This window comes from Pipra filicauda, unplaced genomic scaffold (genome assembly GCF_003945595.2).
Source record: "Pipra filicauda isolate LSUMZ 115617 unplaced genomic scaffold, ASM394559v2 scaffold500_size419342_pilon, whole genome shotgun sequence".
NCBI classification, from domain to species: Eukaryota; Metazoa; Chordata; class Aves; order Passeriformes; family Pipridae; genus Pipra; species Pipra filicauda.
Window position 1 is genome coordinate 58,642 of NW_024104644.1, and position 17,109 is coordinate 75,750.

General features: G+C 61.3%; 2 protein-coding genes across 3 annotated transcripts; one reads left to right on the plus strand and one right to left on the minus strand.

Annotated features, from left to right (window-relative positions):
- Positions 1 to 1,161: 1,161 nt before the first annotated feature.
- EDF1 (endothelial differentiation related factor 1) lies at positions 1,162 to 4,366 on the plus strand. The gene is made up of 5 exons (XM_027720410.2): positions 1,162 to 1,292; positions 1,412 to 1,463; positions 2,475 to 2,635; positions 3,191 to 3,284; positions 3,810 to 4,366. The coding sequence occupies exons 1-5, from the start codon at positions 1,215 to 1,217 to the stop codon at positions 3,869 to 3,871; spliced, it is 447 nt and encodes a 148-aa protein (XP_027576211.1). The 5' UTR covers positions 1,162 to 1,214; the 3' UTR covers positions 3,872 to 4,366.
- Positions 4,367 to 5,359: 993 nt separating this feature from the next.
- MAMDC4 (MAM domain containing 4) lies at positions 5,360 to 15,702 on the minus strand. Of its 2 annotated transcripts, XM_027720406.2 has the most exons (28): positions 15,473 to 15,702; positions 15,217 to 15,390; positions 14,861 to 15,001; positions 14,479 to 14,624; positions 14,275 to 14,359; positions 13,918 to 14,046; positions 13,508 to 13,654; positions 13,260 to 13,354; positions 12,779 to 12,937; positions 12,071 to 12,155; positions 11,474 to 11,623; positions 11,024 to 11,128; positions 10,686 to 10,817; positions 10,301 to 10,431; positions 10,101 to 10,206; positions 9,740 to 9,856; positions 9,383 to 9,517; positions 9,157 to 9,287; positions 8,865 to 9,081; positions 8,301 to 8,438; positions 8,074 to 8,195; positions 7,905 to 7,995; positions 7,513 to 7,659; positions 7,100 to 7,234; positions 6,699 to 6,826; positions 6,504 to 6,618; positions 6,190 to 6,365; positions 5,360 to 5,627 (listed from the first exon to the last, which is right to left on the minus strand). In XM_027720406.2, exons 1-28 carry the CDS (start codon positions 15,525 to 15,527, stop codon positions 5,580 to 5,582), a joined length of 3,540 nt encoding a protein of 1,179 aa, XP_027576207.2. In that variant the 5' UTR covers positions 15,528 to 15,702; the 3' UTR covers positions 5,360 to 5,579. The 2 variants fall into 2 exon arrangements, with proteins under 2 accessions (XP_027576207.2, XP_039242711.1); XM_039386777.1 differs by lacking the exons at positions 5,360 to 5,627; positions 6,190 to 6,365; positions 6,699 to 6,826 and having other exon boundaries at positions 6,582 to 6,618.
- Between the last annotated feature and the right edge of the window lie 1,407 nt (positions 15,703 to 17,109).

Genomic DNA, 17,109 nt, shown 5'->3' on the forward strand with positions numbered 1-17,109 from the left:
CCCCGGGAGCCGGGGCCCGGCGTGTTGCAGTGACGGCTGACAGACGACAGATGACAAACCTCTGTGCTCTCCCGGCGCCTGATTTCCGAGCAGTGCCCAGATCACCATGACCGGGCTCCAGCCACTCCTCCTGCGCTTTGTCATGGGGAGACCCCACAAAAACCCACACGGGGAGCGTTAACCCCGTCCCCTCTCACTTCAGAAATGACGAGAGCAGGAGCAGCTTTTCCTGCCTTTATTGCGGAACTCTCTGGGTGATTCTCACGCAATTCAGGAAGTTTCATCGAATTCCTGAGCTGGAAGGGACCCACAAGGTCCATCCAGTCCAACTCCTGGCCCTGCACAGGACACCCCAACAATCCCACCCTGTCCCTGACAATGCTGTCCAAACATTCCTTGAGCTCTGTCAGCCTTGGGGCCATGACCACTGCCCTGGGGAGCCTGGTCAGTGCCCAACCGCCCTCTGGGGGAAGAATCTTTTCCTGAGATCTAACCTAATTCTGCCCTGACACAGCTCTAGCCGTTCCCTCGGGTCCTGTCACTGGTCACAGGAGCAGAGATGGGAGCTGCCCCTTGGGAGGAGCTGTAGACCCCAGTGCGGTCAGTCCTCTGTATCCCCTTCCCTGGGCTGAACCAACGCAGTGTCCTCAGCCGCTGCTCCCGTGTCCCCTCGGGCCCTGTCCCGTGTCCCCTCGGCCCTGTCCGTGTCCCCTCGGGCCCGGTCCCGTCTCCGCTCTCGGGGGCGGGAAGGCTCCCCCACCGCCCGGTACAGGCACCGCGGGCCGCCACTCTGCGCGTGCTCGGCTCGTCTCAGCCGGGCACGACCATTGGTCAACGGATGTGACAGCACCGGAGAGAAAACCAATCCGTGCCGGGTACCGGGTTACTGACAATGCCAGCAGCCAATCGCAGCGTGTAGGGGCGCATGCTGCCCGCCTTCAGGCTGACTGGCTAGCTAGCCAATCGAAGCGCGAGAAGGCTGATTGGCAGGCTTTACACCTATTAGCAGCAATACGTCACGCTGGGCTCTGGTAAGCCCAAGTCCATGGGGGCCGCGCGGCCCCGCCCGCCGCGCTAGCGCCGCTCCCCGCCAATGAGCGGCTCTACCCGTGACGGGCGTGCGCGCCGCCCAATCCACGCGCGCGGCGCTGGCCCCTCCCCGGGGGTGGGGTGGGGCGGGGCCAGGCGGGCGCGGCCCGGGCGGGGTCGCAGCGATGGCGGAGAGCGACTGGGACACGGTGACGGTGCTGCGCAAGAAGGGCCCGAGCGCCGCCCAGGCCAAGTCCAAGCAGGTCAGCGGGGGCAGCGCCGGGCGGCGCGGGGGCTGCGGGGCCGGGGCCGGGCCTGGTGCGGCCGAGGCGGCGGCTCCGAGCTGTGCCGCGCTCAGCCCGCACTTTCGCTCTCTCCCCAGGCGATCTTGGCGGCCCAGCGGCGCGGGGAGGACGTGGAGACCTCTAAGAAGTGTGGGTATCCCGCAAGGGGGGCCCGGCCCGGCCCGACCTGGGGCGGCCCCGGGGGCGGCTGCCTGTGGGTGGGGGGGAAGGAGGCGGCACCGCCCGGCTGAGCCGGCGCCCTGAGCTGGGCCTAACGCAGAGACCCGAGACCCCCGCGCGCCTCGGGAGCGCGGATAACGCCCCCTGAGGTTCTGGTGGCCCAGAGCACAGCCCTGGCTGGTTTCTGCAGAGATCTTGTGAGAGCTCTTCTGGTCGCAAAACTTAAGCTCCCCATTTTTGCAACTTATTTCTGTTGAGAGATTGAACGGTTGTTTATCTTCCTGTGGCGCTTCTCTGTAAAAATCCCTTGTTTCCTGTCTGAAGTAAATTCCCAGGTTCTCTCACTGTAGGGAGGAGATTCCGATGGTTGAAAATAAAGAAAGAGATGGTTCTTGAAGGAAGTTTAGTCAGCTGTGTCGAGACACTGAACGTCAAAGACTAATGTGAGACAAAGGATCCAACTTAAGACTTAAATACCGTAAAATGAAACAAAACAAATAATGTGATTTTGGACCTCAGGCTTTCAGTGAAGCTAAGTACAGTTAGAATTTACTTGTAAAAGGCATCAGAAAATTGGTTAAAAGACCCTTATTCGTGCTGCCTCATACCTGAGCAAACAAGATTCGACTTCAAGTATTAACCCCCCTACGCTGCAGCACAAACATGTGTCTGGAGTGAAGTTTGAGTATTAAATCCCGAAGGAAAAGCAAGACCTGGCCTGTCTGGAGAGAAGTTCAGATGTAAAGTATGGAAAGGGGCCTCTGCAGGCCTGTGCTCTGCACAGCACCATGAACAGGGCTGCCCTGATGGGCAGGATCTGGGTGAGATCAGTGCTGATGTTGGCATGTTGTAATCCTGACAGCTCTCTGGGATCCTGAGCAGCTGAGGGCTTGGAAAAAGCCCTTTGATACTTTTTGGCACAGCTCTGAGCCTTGATTTGTTTGTCCTTGGTTGTTTTTTTGTTCTCTCTTGGAATAACAGGGGCAGCAGGCCAGAACAAACAACACTTCATTACAAAGAACACGGCCAAGCTTGACCGTGAAACAGAGGAGCTGCACCATGACAGAGTTTCCCTGGAGGTGGGCAAAGTGATCCAGCAGGGCCGGCAGAGCAAGGGCCTCACGCAGAAGGACCTGGCCACGGTGAGGGGCACCTGGGGCAGGGTTGGCATCTGTGGGTGAGGGTGGGCACCTTTTCTGTCCCCCGTGGGCAGCTGCAGTGGGATGGTGTCACGGGCAGGAAGTCTGTGGAGTGGAGCATCTCTGGTGTCTGATCTCCTGGTGCCTTCAGTTGTCTGGGAAATGTTTCGGGGTTTGTCTGTGCAGCCCTCGAGCCCCAGCTTGGAGGCAGAGCCTGCTGTGGCTGCTGAGCTGGGAGGTGGGAGGCTGCTCCTCCCCCCCCACCCCGGCAGCTTCACCAGTCTCCGGGGTTTGTACCATTGGGGCTGAGCAGCGAGAGCTCACTGCTGTCTGAAGGAACAGCAGTCCTTGGTGTTCCTGCTCCTCCTGGGAGGGAGGAAGGTTGCAGTCTGTCCAAGATGGATGTTACCAGTGCAGGGAGGTGCCAGTGGGGATGGAGTCAGCCTGGGAGCAGCACTTGGTCATCTATCCTGTCATAATCCTGTTCTTTACCTGTGTGAGTCCTGGGGGGCTGCTGCTGAGCATTTGCTGTGTTTGAGACTCATCCTCCATTTTTAGAAAATCAATGAAAAACCACAAGTTATCGCTGACTATGAGTCGGGACGAGCGATCCCCAACAACCAGGTCATGGGCAAGATCGAGAGAGCCATCGGTGAGCAAAGGGAGACTCGATGCTTCCAGGGCCTGGGAGGGATGGGCTGGGGGAAGGTATTTACATTTTCCTTGTCATGATGTTGCTGGCTGAAGGTTATCGTGGGTGTGGTGCCACCTGTGTTCTGATAAAACCTGGGTCTGCTGATTGAACCAGAACTGGGAGCTCTTGTTCTTTGTCTACACCTTCATGCATGGGGCCATGTCCTGGGGATCACCCCTGTGTGCTTCCCCCCTAAACCAGCGAGATGCTGAGACCCACGGAGGCCTGAGGGCACTTGAGGAAGGATTTAGTGTTGGTGTTCCTGTCCCGGGCCAGTTCAGATCCCATTTCCTAGGAGGACAGTTGGTCTTGTTTGAAGTTGGTCTGGTGCTCCTAGAAACTAAAGTAGGATTCTCACAAACTGTGGTTCCCCTGCCCTCTTTTTTTGGATGCTCTCTTCCTTATAGCCAAAATTGAAGGACATAAAGTTACTGGATGAATGATTGAGTGCTGATGGTGGTGGTCTTCTTTGTCTTGTTCTAGGCCTCAAACTGCGTGGGAAGGACATTGGAAAACCGCTGGAAACTGGACCCAAAGGGAAATGACAACAAAGCCTCGAAATCCGTTTGTTCAGACTGATCTGGCCCGGCTGGTTCTCCTCAAACACTCTGCTTATTGCGAAGCTGAACAAGAGGGTTTCAGACTTGCTTTGGGGGGGAACTCTGCCGAATCTATACCTGCTGTAAAAAGGCAACCTTAAAGAAGCAATTTTCCTGATGTTTGTTTTTCCTTCCTCCTTTTCAGAGATTGAGGATCTAAGCACCCCAAAAAACCCAGACCCTGCCTCTGATTTGCCAGAAAACATGTGCATTGTGATGTTAGCAGCAGCTGATGTTAAGGCACTTAGGGTGGTCTGAAATGTGATCACTTAATTAGAACAGTTTAGGGGACGGGTGGGATATATTATATATAAATAATTTGGGAGAGTTGGGGCTTGATCAGAAATGATGACTCAGTTGCTATATCTCAATGAGTTTGGTTTGTTCCTTCCAGCCTGTTTTAAAGAGATCTATAATAAAGTTTGATACCCTTCAATTGCCCAGGGGAGCTGCTGCATGTGACCTGCTGGTAGCAAATGTTGTGGCTGGGCGTGACTGGAGCTGTAGCACCTATTCCTTCTGGGATTGTAATTAAAGGGACACCTAGCCTCCCTGGCTGTGTCACTCCTCCCCTCTGGGGGAGGGCTGCAGCTTGGCTGGCAGCCCAGGGATGGAGTCAGTGCTGTGGAGGAGAGGGGAGGTGTTGGTTCTGCAGAGCCAGGCAGATGCACTTATGGGTGAAGTCTGAGCCCTCCTTACCCAGCTCTGCTGGGGGCTCATTCCTGCAGGCAGGACAGGGCTGGGGGATGGTGCTCTGAGGCATCACCTAGGGGGGACACAGCTGGGTGACAGGGAAACAGGCTCTGGTGACACCCTGGGAAAGCAGGACGCTCTAGTGTCCTCTGGCCAGGCATGGGGGGCTGGTGGGGGTAGGACCCTGGTGGGCTGCTTGTTGTGCAGTGGCTGAGTCAGGTTGTGTGGGGGGGGCAGGTTTGGCCCTGGGCTGCTTCGGAGCTCACAGTGATAAGGTGTGAGAGCTGGCGGGAGGGAGAGGTCCCAGGCTGGCGGGATCTAGTGCAGGGTGGGGTCCAGGCCCTGAGCCCAGCCTGTGCCTCAGGAACTTTTTTGGGTTTTCCAGTGACATTTAAAGGCAAAATGTTAAGAGTCCTTGCAAGGTGTGTGGGCAGGAGGTGGGCACCTGTATGCTGGAGTCGGGGCTGCCTGCTGCCCTTGGGGGTGCTGCGTGGTGCCCCCCACTCTGATCCCTCCTGCTCACCCTCCTCAGAGCCCCCCTCCCCAAAACCAGCAGAAATACTGGGCTTCCTCCCTGTGGGGGCTCTGCCGTGGAAGCTCTTGTGCTTCATCCTGGATGTGGAAAGTGGCTCATGCCCCGTGCAGCACCTGCTGCTCTTCCCCACTTCACCCCCTGCTCGGACAAGGATGGTCGCTGGAAGAACTCCTGCAGCTGGGGCCTGCCAAAGCACAGGCACGTTGCTGTGTCTTGGAAGATCATGTTACAAACAACAAAAAGGCTTTTCCCGAGCACTTGGAGGTAGTGGCAGCGGTGTGTCTCTGTGGGGCCGGCAGCCCAGGTGGTGCCACGGCAGCTCCCTGGTGCTGGGGGCAGAGAGCCGGCGGCTGCTGGAGTGTGGGGTCTGGCTGAGGAATGGTCTGCCTGGTGGGAGTGGGCAATTTCTGCTGCTGGCTGATAATTTCAAGCCTCATCCCCCTCCCTTGGCACTGGAGATACAATGACCTTGTCCTGCAAAGAAAGGTAAGCGGGAATCAGTGGCAAACGTGGGCTGTCTGCTGTGAGAGACCAGGATTTCTTTCAGGCTGTAGTGGAGAGAACCTGTGTGCCAGCCCCCCATGACCCCAGCAGAGGAACTAAACCCCAAGTGCACCCAAGGGGCTCCACATCCTCTGTTGGGATCCCTCCTGGGGCTGGGGGCTCTGCCATGGTCCATGTGGCACCAGGCCTGTCCAAGGGACCCACAGCTTAAGCTGCCTCTTGTGGATTTGGTTGCTGGCTGGGTGAGGATGAGCCACCGTTTGCCAGACTCCCTTCTCACAGGGCTCTGGGGTAGGAGCACACTCCGCTCTTTCTGGAGCAGCTGCCTGGCAGCAGCAGTGCTTCTAGGTCAGTCCTACAGCTCTGGGTCACTCGTTTACCAACAAGCAGATAAGAGGCAGAGCCCTTTGCTCCCTGTCGCGTTGGCAGAGTGCAGTGTCAGGGGGAGCCTGCCAACATCTGCTGAGCTTTTAGGAAAATGCTGTTTTGGTGCAGTTGGGGTAATCAGGAAAGTCCTTCACCCTGTCCTTACATCTCGAAAGGTAATGTTGTCAAAGCCCTGGGGAGTGTCACTCTCCGCTGGTGTCCTGCTTGCCAGCCCTTGCTGCTTCAGCCAGTACCAGCCCCCAATAGCCACCAGCGTAACAATGACGAGGGCCAGGAGCAGACCCAGCACCACCTCTGCCACGAAGCTGCCTGAGGGTTTCTCTGCAGTGAGAGAAGGGAGAGGAGATGCTGCCAGGCTTGACCCGCCACCCAGAGAGCTGCCTCCAGCCTTGGCCCAGCACCCTGAGCAGTGCTGGGATGACCTTTTACAGCCAGAACTGCCCCCCCCGCCCCCCGCACCTTCCACTGGCTCCTCCAGGCTAGAATGGCAGCCCACCCCAGCACTGTACACAATATCATCCAGTGCCACTGTCCCCTCCAACGGCCACCTCCGTGTGGTGATCTCAAAGATGATCTGTGAGGGAAGGTGGGATCTGATGCAGGGCACCCAGCACCCCCACTGGGCACCTTGCACCCCAAGGTGTCCTCACTGACCTGGAACTCGCTGGGGCTCTGCACAGGCACCATGCTGCCCTGCCAGCCCCAGCTGTGGTGTCCCTCCACGCTCCACACCATGCGCTGCCCTGCTGTGCTGTGCAGTATCACCCGCAGCTCCCCACTGGCTGCAAGGGGGGGGACACAGGCACCCCGGCATCACTGATCACCCAAAGCCCCCCAAAAGTCATGGGGCCCTCCCTGCCATGCCATCCTCCATTGGGACAGCAGCATCCAGCAGTAACAGGCCATCCCCACCCAGCTGGAGCTGAACCAGAGTGTCCATGGTCCTATGGGTGGGGAGGGAGTTTGCAGCCCCCAACCAAGCCCCCTACTCCCACTGTGGGGTCATGATGCCCTCCCCAGGGACAGCACCTCCTCCCCACCCCTGTGGTGCTCACAGAGGTGCTCTGGGATGTCCATGTGGTACCAGAACCGCAGGCAGGAGTCGGTGGCAGCAGGCAGGGGCTGGCTCTCCAGCAGGGCACTGGTGCCCCCTGCGCCCAGCACACTGGTGTCGAAGTGCACATAGTGACCTGGGCAGGCAGGGACAGAGCACAGGGTGTCTTCCAGTCCTGCAGCCCACCCCGCTTGCCCCACTCCACCCCAAAATCCCCAGAGTAATGCCCAGAGGATGGCACCCCACAGCCCTGCACCTGCCTTTGGGACCGAGCTGTCCCTCCCAGGCAAGGAGGAGACAGGGATGCTGAGGAGCCAGGCTCCCCAGGAGGTACTGGGGTGACCCCATGCATCCCCATCTCCTTTTCCTCCCTCTGGCCATGCTATGGTGCCCGGGCAGGGATGGGTTTCCTACCATTTCTTGTGCCCAGGGTGTGATCCTGCTCAGGGCCGGGGTACTTGGCTAGAGGGACCCCGCTCTTCCAGCCCCAGGCAAAGCTGTGCAGGTGGGGGTCCGAGGGGCTGCTCCAGCCGCACATATCCTGCTCGAAGTCACAGGATGCTGGGAGGAAAGGGGGGTTGTGAGACACCCACTGCTGCCTGGTAGGAGATGGAGCATCTGGGGGCGGGGGGCAGCCGCCAGCCCTCTTCCCACCACTGCCAGCTTTGGGCCAGACCAAGCTGAGGGCAGGAGCAGAGTGTCCGGATGGAAGGGACAGGCTGTCCCCATCCCCATGGTTGCGTACCCCCGTGGGATGTCCCATCTCCCCCATCTGGTCCATGGTGCCCCCTGGGGTGGGCTCTCACCTGGCTCAGGGCAGGCTCCGTCCGACACGTGCAGGTCGTCCAGCGCAATGTACCCATGGTCACCCCCAGCTCCCACTGCCTCGAACACCACCTGGGCAGGGTGGCATGCTGAGGCTGGCAGTCAACCCTCATCACCCCTAGCTGTCCCTGGCACCCTGCCCCATCTCACCTGCCAGTCGCCATCAGGCTGGATGGTGCCGTGGCCGCGGTGCCAGCCGGTCCCCTCCATGGTGCTCACACTCAGCACCTTCCTCCGCACCCCGCTCTGCTCCACAAACACCCCAAGGGAGCCTGCCCAGGGCACCCGCCATGGAGGAGGGGTCCAGGGCTGTGCTGTGCAGGACCCCCCCCCCCTCTGGAGGTGCCCCCAGGGGTCTCGGGGAGGGTGGTTCTCACCTGGGGTCCTGGCGCTCAGGTGGTACCAGAAGGCCAGGCACTGGGCGGGCACAGAGGGCTGGTAGGGCTGGGAGGTGAGGACAGCCCTGTGCCCTGCAGGCAGGGAGTCCCTGCCCGTGCTCACCACCATGTAATGACCTGGGGGAGAGAAGTCCCCATGCCACGGTCCCTGCCCAGCCCTGCTGGAGGGCCCTAGAGGACCACTGAGTCTGAGGTTTCTGCCCAGGTTGAGGAGTCTCCCCAGTTCGGGGACCTCCCCAGGACTGGGGAGCCCTGGGGGTGGGAAACTCTGGGTTTGGAGAGTTCCAGGCTTGGGGAAACCTGTACAGGGTTGCCTTCCACACATCCTGGGCAGGCAGGGAGGGCAGACAGGACACAGGGGGGGCAAACAGAGCTGATGTGGTGACAGGCAGGACATTCAGAGCAGACAGGGAGGGCAGGAAGGCAGGCAGGACAGTGCAGGCAGGGAGGCAGGCAGGACAGTGCAGGCAGGGAGGCAGGCAGGACAGTGCAGATAGGGAGGCAGCAGGGCTCCCCGAGCCCCAGGCTGTTGTAGCCCTGTACCTGCGGCGGTGCCGGTGGTGTGATCGGCTGCGGGGCCGGCGGTGGTGCCGGTGCCGTTGCTCTGTCGCTGCCAGGTTCCCTGCCCGCTGGCGGCCAGTCCACAGCCCTCTGCCTCAAAGGAGCAGGAGAGCTCGGCCCCACAGGGCCCCGCTGTCAGCGCCAGGTCGTCCAGCCCCACATCCCCCAGGAACCCATCCCGCAGCACCTCAAAGGCCACCTGCCAGCCAGGCAGCGGTGTCAGACAGCCCCGTGCCTCGTTGGTGCCAGGGACACAGAAGGGTCTGGTCCTCACCCTGTATGGCTTTTGGCCCGTGGCGGGCAGTGTCGCCCATGCCCGGTGCCAGATGCTGCCCTGGGTCCCCCGGCAGGTCCACAGCACTGTCTCCTCCTCTCCCTCTGGCTGCAGTTTGAGGTTCAGGGTGCCTAGGCAAGGGGTGGGGGCCAGCCATCCAGCACCTGCTGTCCCCACAGTGGAGCCGGCTTGGGGCATCCCCGTGAGGATTCCAGGGAGCACGTACCAATCTGTGGGCCAGCCAGGAGGTACCAGAAGGAGAGACAGCGTGGGGCAGCAGCAGGATCCTGGCGGGATGTGATGAGCTGTGCCTGCTGCCCACGGCTCCACAGTGCAGAGGGGTCCACAGACAAGAAGTAACCTGAGTGGTGGGGACAGCCAGGGTGGAGAGAACATGGATGTGAGTGCTCTGAGCTGTGCCCACATCACCCACACCCCCACCTGGGTTCTTCCAGGCTGCCCCAGGCGAGCTCACTCCACAGGTATGGGGCTGCTGGAGTGCAAAGGGCGTGTCTTGGCCTGTGCCAAGATGGGAGGGAAGTGGGGTGCCCTGGGATCCCCCAAAGAGCAGCCAGCCTCTTACCTGAGCCGGTGGTGTGGTCAGAGCCCTGTCCCTGCCCCATGTTGTGGACCCATTTGAAGTCACTAGATTGATCCTGGTACCAGCCGCACATGTCCCTCTCAAAGCTGCAGGTCAGCTCTGGCCAGAGATGTGGTCGAGGTGAGGTGGAAGGGGATAAGGCACTCCAGAAGCAAATGAGTCCCCCTGTTCCCTCTGCTCCCCCACCCCACTCTCCAGATTCACCCCATGCAGGTGTCCCAGGTCAGAGCAGGATGTGGCTTCTGCACCATGGTCCTGTCCCTGGACAGGGTGACAGCCGCCAGGCAGCCCCCAGGGGGGGGCTCTGGGGTCACTGTCCCTGCCCACGTGCCCCTGACCATACCCGCAGCTGTGGGTGCCACCACGCTGAGGTAGCACTGCTCGAACGTCACGTTGTCGACGCCGACACTTGCCGAACCCTGCAGATCCACCAGCGCCAGCAGCTCGACCTGGAGGCACCAGCCATGAGCCCGGGGTGCCTGGCAGCACTGGCAGTGCCCCACCGAAAGCCCCCCCAGGCTGGTCCCTGTGTCCCTGGCACACCTGGAATGGCCGGCTCCTCTCTCCCAGGGGGACACGGACACGTTCCCCGGCTGTGACACCACGACCCTGCGTGTGCCAGGCCAGCTGGGTGGTGCCGGTGGTGTGATCCAGGATGCGGACAGCGAGGAAGCCTGGCATGAGAGGTGGTGCAGAGGCTGTGGACACCCAAAGCTCCTGGCCACCCTGTGGGAGTCCCCCACAGCCCTGGCCCACGGTCACAGGAGACAGGGAGGGGGACAGGGATGCCCCAGCTTCAGGATGGTGTGATGTGGCAAAATGGGGCTGGGAGAGGCAGCAAAGGCAGGTGGGCATGGGGGGCTCTGCATGGGGTGAGCTCTGGGGGCAGGGAGCAGGCAGGGCACCCCAGGAGTGTACAGGGGTTTACCTTGGGGGCCACTCTGGATGCGGTAGCTCATCTCCATGGTGCAGGTGGGGCCAGAGGGGCCCAGCAGAGGAGTTCGTGCCTTTGCAGCACCCACCATCTGTCCTTCTCCTTCCTGGAGGGCCAGGAAAGACCCTGGGCACAGAAACACTCTGTGAGATCAGGGCTAGGATCCCACATCCATAGTAGCACCCCTAGCCCAGCATCCTGCCTGGGCATCACCCCCTGTCGTGCAGTGGTATCCAGCCACCCCGGTAGGGTGGGAGCAGGAGTTCCTGCTCTGGGGCTCCCACAGTGCTGGGGACCAAAGAGCATTGTCAGGGCAGTGGGAACAGCCTCACCTGTGAGGAAGGTGTTGGGCTCAGCGAGCCTCTGCAGACCCCAGCGCAGGTGCCCCACACTGACATCGTGCCAGCCCCCAGCCCCTGACTCGAAGGTTGTTGCCCCTGTAAAGTCAAAGAATCACAGAATCCCAGGCTGATTTGGGTTGGAAGGGACCTTGAAGTCCACCTCATTCCACTCCCTGCCATGGGGGGGCTGCTTTCCACTAGACCAGGTTGTTTCAAGCCCCATCCAATCTGGCCTTGAACACTTCCAGGAATGGGGCAGCCACAGCTTCTCTGGGCAACCCAAAACTCCAGGCTCAGCCTCGCTGGGCCACTGCACTCCTGGGGGCTGTACAGGCACCCATGTGCCCTGGCCATTCCAGCCTGGCATGCCTGTGTCCCTCCACTGCCTGGTCCCCCGCACTGCGGGGTTCCTGGGGTGCCACTGCTCCCCTCAGCTCTCACCGCAGTGCTTCTCATCGGAGCCGTCGGTGCACGTATTGTTGAAGTCACAGGCCAGCTCTGCGGCGATGCAGCCCCCGCTGTCACAGGCCACCTCCCCTGCTGCACAGGGACTGGCACCTGCCTGGCTCGGCAGCGTGACTGGAGACTTCCCTGATGGTGAAACACCCCAGGATGGAGAGCGGCAGTGAGAGGGTTCAGCAACAGCATTGGTGTCACCCTTTCAAGCCTCAGTCCCCTGTCCCCAAGCATCTTCCCGGCTCTCCATTTCTCCCACTCTGTCCCATCCCATCCCATCCCACCCTATCCCACCCATCCCATCCCATCGCTGCTGCCACCATATGAAGGGGATCCAGGGCCTGGTGAGAGCTGCTTGTGTGACATGTTTTGGCACAGAGGATGGAGTGTCACAGCCACAGTAGAAGGACACCAATGTCCCAGGGCAAGTGCTTGCTCTGCAGCACCCAGGATGGTCCTATGATGAGCAGAGGGACCCGCAGACTCCATGCTGGGTCCTTTAGGGATGGTGACATGGGCACAGACACGTGGGACTGGCTGCCCACGCTGGAACAGGGTGAGGGATGCTGCCCTCCAGCTCACCCTGCTCCTTCACACAGCCCGGTGACAGGATCAGGTCATCGATGGCCACAGTCCCCCCATTGCCAGCCACCCCTTCGATCAGCACCTGCAGGGAAGCACCATGCCAGCAACATCACCATGGGGTCCTGCACAGTATGAGGGGACTGGGGTGACACCAGGGAGCTGCGAGATGGGGGAGCCAGCACCTGTTATGGGCTGACACACTTCCCCCAGGAAGGGACTTGGTGGGAGCAGGGGCTGACAGGGGTGTACAGGGTGGGCTGGCAGGGCCATAGTGGGCTTAGGGGGATGGTGCTGCCCCTGCACGCAGCTGTGGCCTGCAGATGCCTGGGGTGCCACAGGGGTGCCATCAGGGTGCCCCCAGGGTGTCTTTGGGGTGCCCTCCAGGCTCAGCTGGGAGCGGGCAGGGCTGTGTTGGTGGCAGTGGGGGACAGCACCCAGGACAGTGGGAAGGCATGGATGGGCAGTGTGGATGAAGACAGCCCAACCACCTTCCATTTCCAGTGGGGTGGTCCTGGGCTAGGGGCTGGTAGGGAGATTTGGAGGTGTGGGCATAAGGACATGGGGGTGGCAGGTGCCAGCATTGGAGGCTCAGCTCTGGTATCTGGTTCTCGGTTCAGCCCTTGTCCCATGGGTGCCCACTTGGACTGGCCCTGTGCCCCTCACCCTGCAGGCAGCCCAGCTCCCCCCAGTATGGAACCAGCCCACCTTGAAGGCCTCTGTCACACTGAAGTTCACTCTCTCCCGGAACCAGCAGCTGCCCATGTCCCCTGTCCTCTCCCTCACCAGCTGCTTGGTGGAGTTGGTCACATAGAAGATGCTGAGGTTACTGTTGGCCGAGCCATGGAGGTGGCAGTATAGCACGAGCTGGGGTTGAGGGAGGGCCAAGTTTCAGGGCAGGGTCACACAGGTCCCTGTGCCCCACAGGATGCTCACAGAGGTAGGGCCGGAGGAGCTCAGAGTTCCCAATGGACACTGGGAGATGCCACCATATGAAGGGGGCCCAGGGCCTGGTGAGAGCTGCTCGTGTGACATGTCACCAAAACATTCCCAAAAACCTGCTGCTCATCCCCAGCAATGGCTGACCGCAGCCCCATCCCCACATGAGGGACCCCATAGCTGGGGACCTCATGTCCCGCCACCATCGTGGTGACACAGGTGGTGACACAAGGCCTCAGCTGTGACTCACAGAGCAAGAATTGGTGGCCTGGAAAGTGGGGCTGCTGAGCTGAGCTGTGCCGCTGGGCCCCGTGTTGGGGGCACTGTTCACGTGGAGGAAAAACCCTGTGGGAGACACCGGGAAGGGGCTGAGTGGAGCCAGGCAGGTGTGTGAGTGCAGGACACCTCTGTCCTGGCACAGCTTTGAGCAGAGCCCAGGTGTGTGTCACCCCAGGGCACGTCCACCCCAGAACCTGTGGGGGGGGTCATGTGTCATACCAGCCCTGCTGTTGGTGCTGTGGTCCCGCGTGGGGAAGCCATACAAGGCGCCCAGGTTCAGGCTTGTGTTCCTGTCCCACGATGGCGGCCCAGGTTCTGCCTCCCAGTTGCAGAGATCACGCTCAAAGGAGCAGTTGGTGAAGGACTCTGCAGGGAGAAGGGACAGCTGTGATCCAGGAATGGGAGTCCTGGCCCTCTCATGGACAGGTAACAGGCTGGGCTGATGCTACCCCTCTACAAACCCTCGGGGTGATTTTCTCCCTCCCTGGCTCCACAGCTGTGGGGCAGAGCTGGGGGGGATCCCTGCAAGCCCACAGCACAGCTTTTCTCCACCAAGGCAGAACCTCAGTCCATCCCTGTGGTCAGGGAGCTGGTGGGCAGGACCCCCTCCCGGGGCCAGGGCTGCTCACTGCAACGTGTCGTGTCCTCGTCCCAGCCGTCCCCGCAGTCGTCCGTACCGTCGCAGAGGCGGTGCTGTGCCACGCAGGAGCCGCGGCTGCAGCGGCTCTCCTGGGCCCCGCAGTCCTGCTGCCCGGGCCCTGGGGCGGGGGGACACACGTCAGCAAGTGGCTGGCCCCACAGGGGCATGGTGGGCACCCCCACATCTTTCCCTGGGGTGGCTCAAGGGACAGGTTTTCGCTGTCCACCTCATGCCAGGGCACAGTGCCTCAAGACACAGTGGGCAATGGGAGAGCTCCCCTGGGGTGCAAAGCCCCACCCAATTCCCCCGAGACCCTGTTTCACATATCAGCAGATGTAGGACTCACCTGGCAAGCCACAGTTCCTGAAGATGATGTCATCGAGTGCCACCTCTGCCCCGCAGGCGGGTGGTTGTGTCAGGGAGAAGATAAGCTGTGATGGGAGGACAGGGATGGCATGAGCTGCCTGGGTCCCCTGGGCTCCTGGAGCACCCCCCAGCTCCTCTGGCCCCAGCTTGGAGGGACAGTACCTGGGTACCGACACTGTCTCACCTGGAACTGCCCCGCGATCCGGCCCAGGTAGGCGACCAGCTGGTGCCAGCCCTTGCTGCTGCGCTCAGGGTTCTGCCACAGCCCCACCACCTCGTCCCTGTATGCCACGTCCAGGCGCAGCACCGGCTGCTCCATCTCATTGAGCCCTGCAGGGAGCCCCAAAAGTACCCTTGGCACTGGGCATCCCGGGGGCCCTGCCAGCTCTGGGGACTGGAGCTGGGACTCCTGGGTTCCACCAGGTCTGTGTGTGGAGTGTGGAAGAGGTAAGTGGGATGGCAAGGACTGCCTTGCCATCCTGCCCCTGCCATGGGGGCCCCGTCCCTCCCCACTGCCTCCCATCCTCACTGCCCTGTGCCTGGTACTTGATGCTGTCTGTGCCCACCTTGGGTGCCCTCACAGCTTCCTGAGAGGTGGTACCAGGCTCTGATCTCACATGTGGCAGCTGCTTCCTGCATCTCTGGTGACCTGAGCCAGGCCGTAGCCACAGTCTTTGCAGGGGGGGACACAGTCACCAAGAACGAGCCTGAGGAGGGCAGAGAGCAGAGCAGGGGCTGCAGCCCCATGGGATGGCACAGGAGCTCTGCCAGCACCAATCCTGCCCCTCCACGGGTCTGCTCCATCCCCTGCACCTTACAAGGGTGGGTGTCCTGGCACCCTGACTCGAGGGCACCCACAGCCCAGTGGGGTGGTGCCGTGGGTGCCCAGAGAGCACTCACCAGCCAAGCAGCTCCTGCTTACCCAGGTCGGTGCCCACGGTGTGGTCTGAGTGAGGCCCTGTGCCCCACCTGGCCAGGCTGGCCCGGCCCCGCACCCATCTGTATGTTGAGGTGCCCACGTCCTGCCAACCACAGTCACCGTCCTCAAAGTCACAAGTGAAGGGGGTGCCCAGCACTGCTGAGCCTCGCAGGTACCCTGAGGGTGGGCAGATGGGGGGTTCAGGGCAGCTCTGGCACCATCCTGGGGACCTGTGCCCACCCCATGGATCTGCACCCACCCTGGGGTCCTGTGCCCATCCTGGGGGACCCTGCATCCACTTTGGGCACCAGCATCACTCCAGGGACTTGCACCCACAAGGCTCTCCACTCCGTTGCCTGCTGTCATCCCAGGAGTAGGGCCTGAGAGTGGGTCTGGGGAGTCTGGGCACTCACCACACTGGTTCTCGTCGGAGCAGTCACTGCAGTCGCAGACAAAGTCACAGAGCTGCTCAGCTGTGCTGCTGCAGCTGTTGATGATCACTGACCCACAGGGGAGGAGGGTCTTGGCTATGGGAGAGACAAGGGGGCTGAAAACCCTGTAGGGAACCAGGCATGTTGCCCACAGCAAGTGACAGAGGGCACATGTAGCTTGCAGGGGATATTTGTCTGGGCACCCTGGTTTAGGACCCTGATGGGAGGGGGGGAGCAGGTCGCACTGAGATCTTCCTTGGATGGGACCCCCTGTCACTGCCCTGGCACTCTACATGTCCCACACTGCCATCTCCCACTCTCAGCCCCACTCCTGTGTGTCCTCAGGGTGCCAGAGCCCACCGGGGCACCGAGCCTGCTATATCATAGTCCCAGCCCCCATTTGGGGAGAAACAGGAAAATCTGGGCGTTTTCTGTCCCATGCTGAATAAAGCCATTGGTGATACCCAGCCTGGCACTGGGAGCTCCAGCACTTGCTCACCCTGGGGAACCCCGCATTGACCTTCACCAGAAGAGCCCAGAGGAGGTTTTGGCTGGGCTGTACCTGCCCCAGCGCCCCCAGCCCGAGCAGCACAGCCCTCCCAGAGCTGGGGGAAACAGAGATCCCCATGGCAGCCCAGGCTGCGGAGGACCAGAGTGGAGCAGCCAGCACGTTCCCTGCCCGCGGCACAACCCCCGTGTCGGCAGAGCTCACCCAGCAGCACCAGGAAGACCAGCGCCTGCCCGCCTGCAGCCATCCCTGCCACCGCGACAGTAAAACAGAGCTCGGAGAGGCCACACCGTGAGCCCCGGGCTGGAATCTGCTCCCCGGGACCTGCCCGCTTTGGACTTCAGCCCCGCCGTTATCGGCTCCCCGGCCTGGCAGAGGGTTTATGGCGAGGTTGTGCCGAGCTGGGACAACGCACCATGGTCCTGCCACCCGGCACGCTGGCACTGCAGCAGCAAGCTGCCAGCCAGGTGTCCCAGGGAGACCTTCAGCTTTCCCCCACTGAACCCCTCTTCTTCAGCCCCTCTTCTCACCATGGACAAGACGCTGCTTTGACTGGGACAGGGCACAGCTGGTGACACGCACCAGCCCCTTGAGGGATCTGGCCACTTCCTGCGAAGCCAGGGATGCTGCCAGCCCTGCGGGAGAAGCTGGCACCTATGCCAGGGACATGGTGGGTGTGTCAGTCCCCTGGGCTAGATCACAGGGAGAACCAGTCCCCAAGCATAAGGAGCAGTGGGAGAGCCTTTGGGTGCAGGGCACAGGCTGGCAGTGGGCTGCACCCTTGCCAGGGAGGGCAGCTGTGCTGGGGGTCAGCAATATCCAATATTCCCAATATCCCATCTAACCCTGCCCTCTAGCAGTGGGAAGCCATTCCCCCTTGTTCTGTCACTCCAGGCCCTTGTCCAAAGTCCCTCTCCAGCTCTCTTGGAGCCTCTTTAGGCAGCGTGAGGCTCTAAG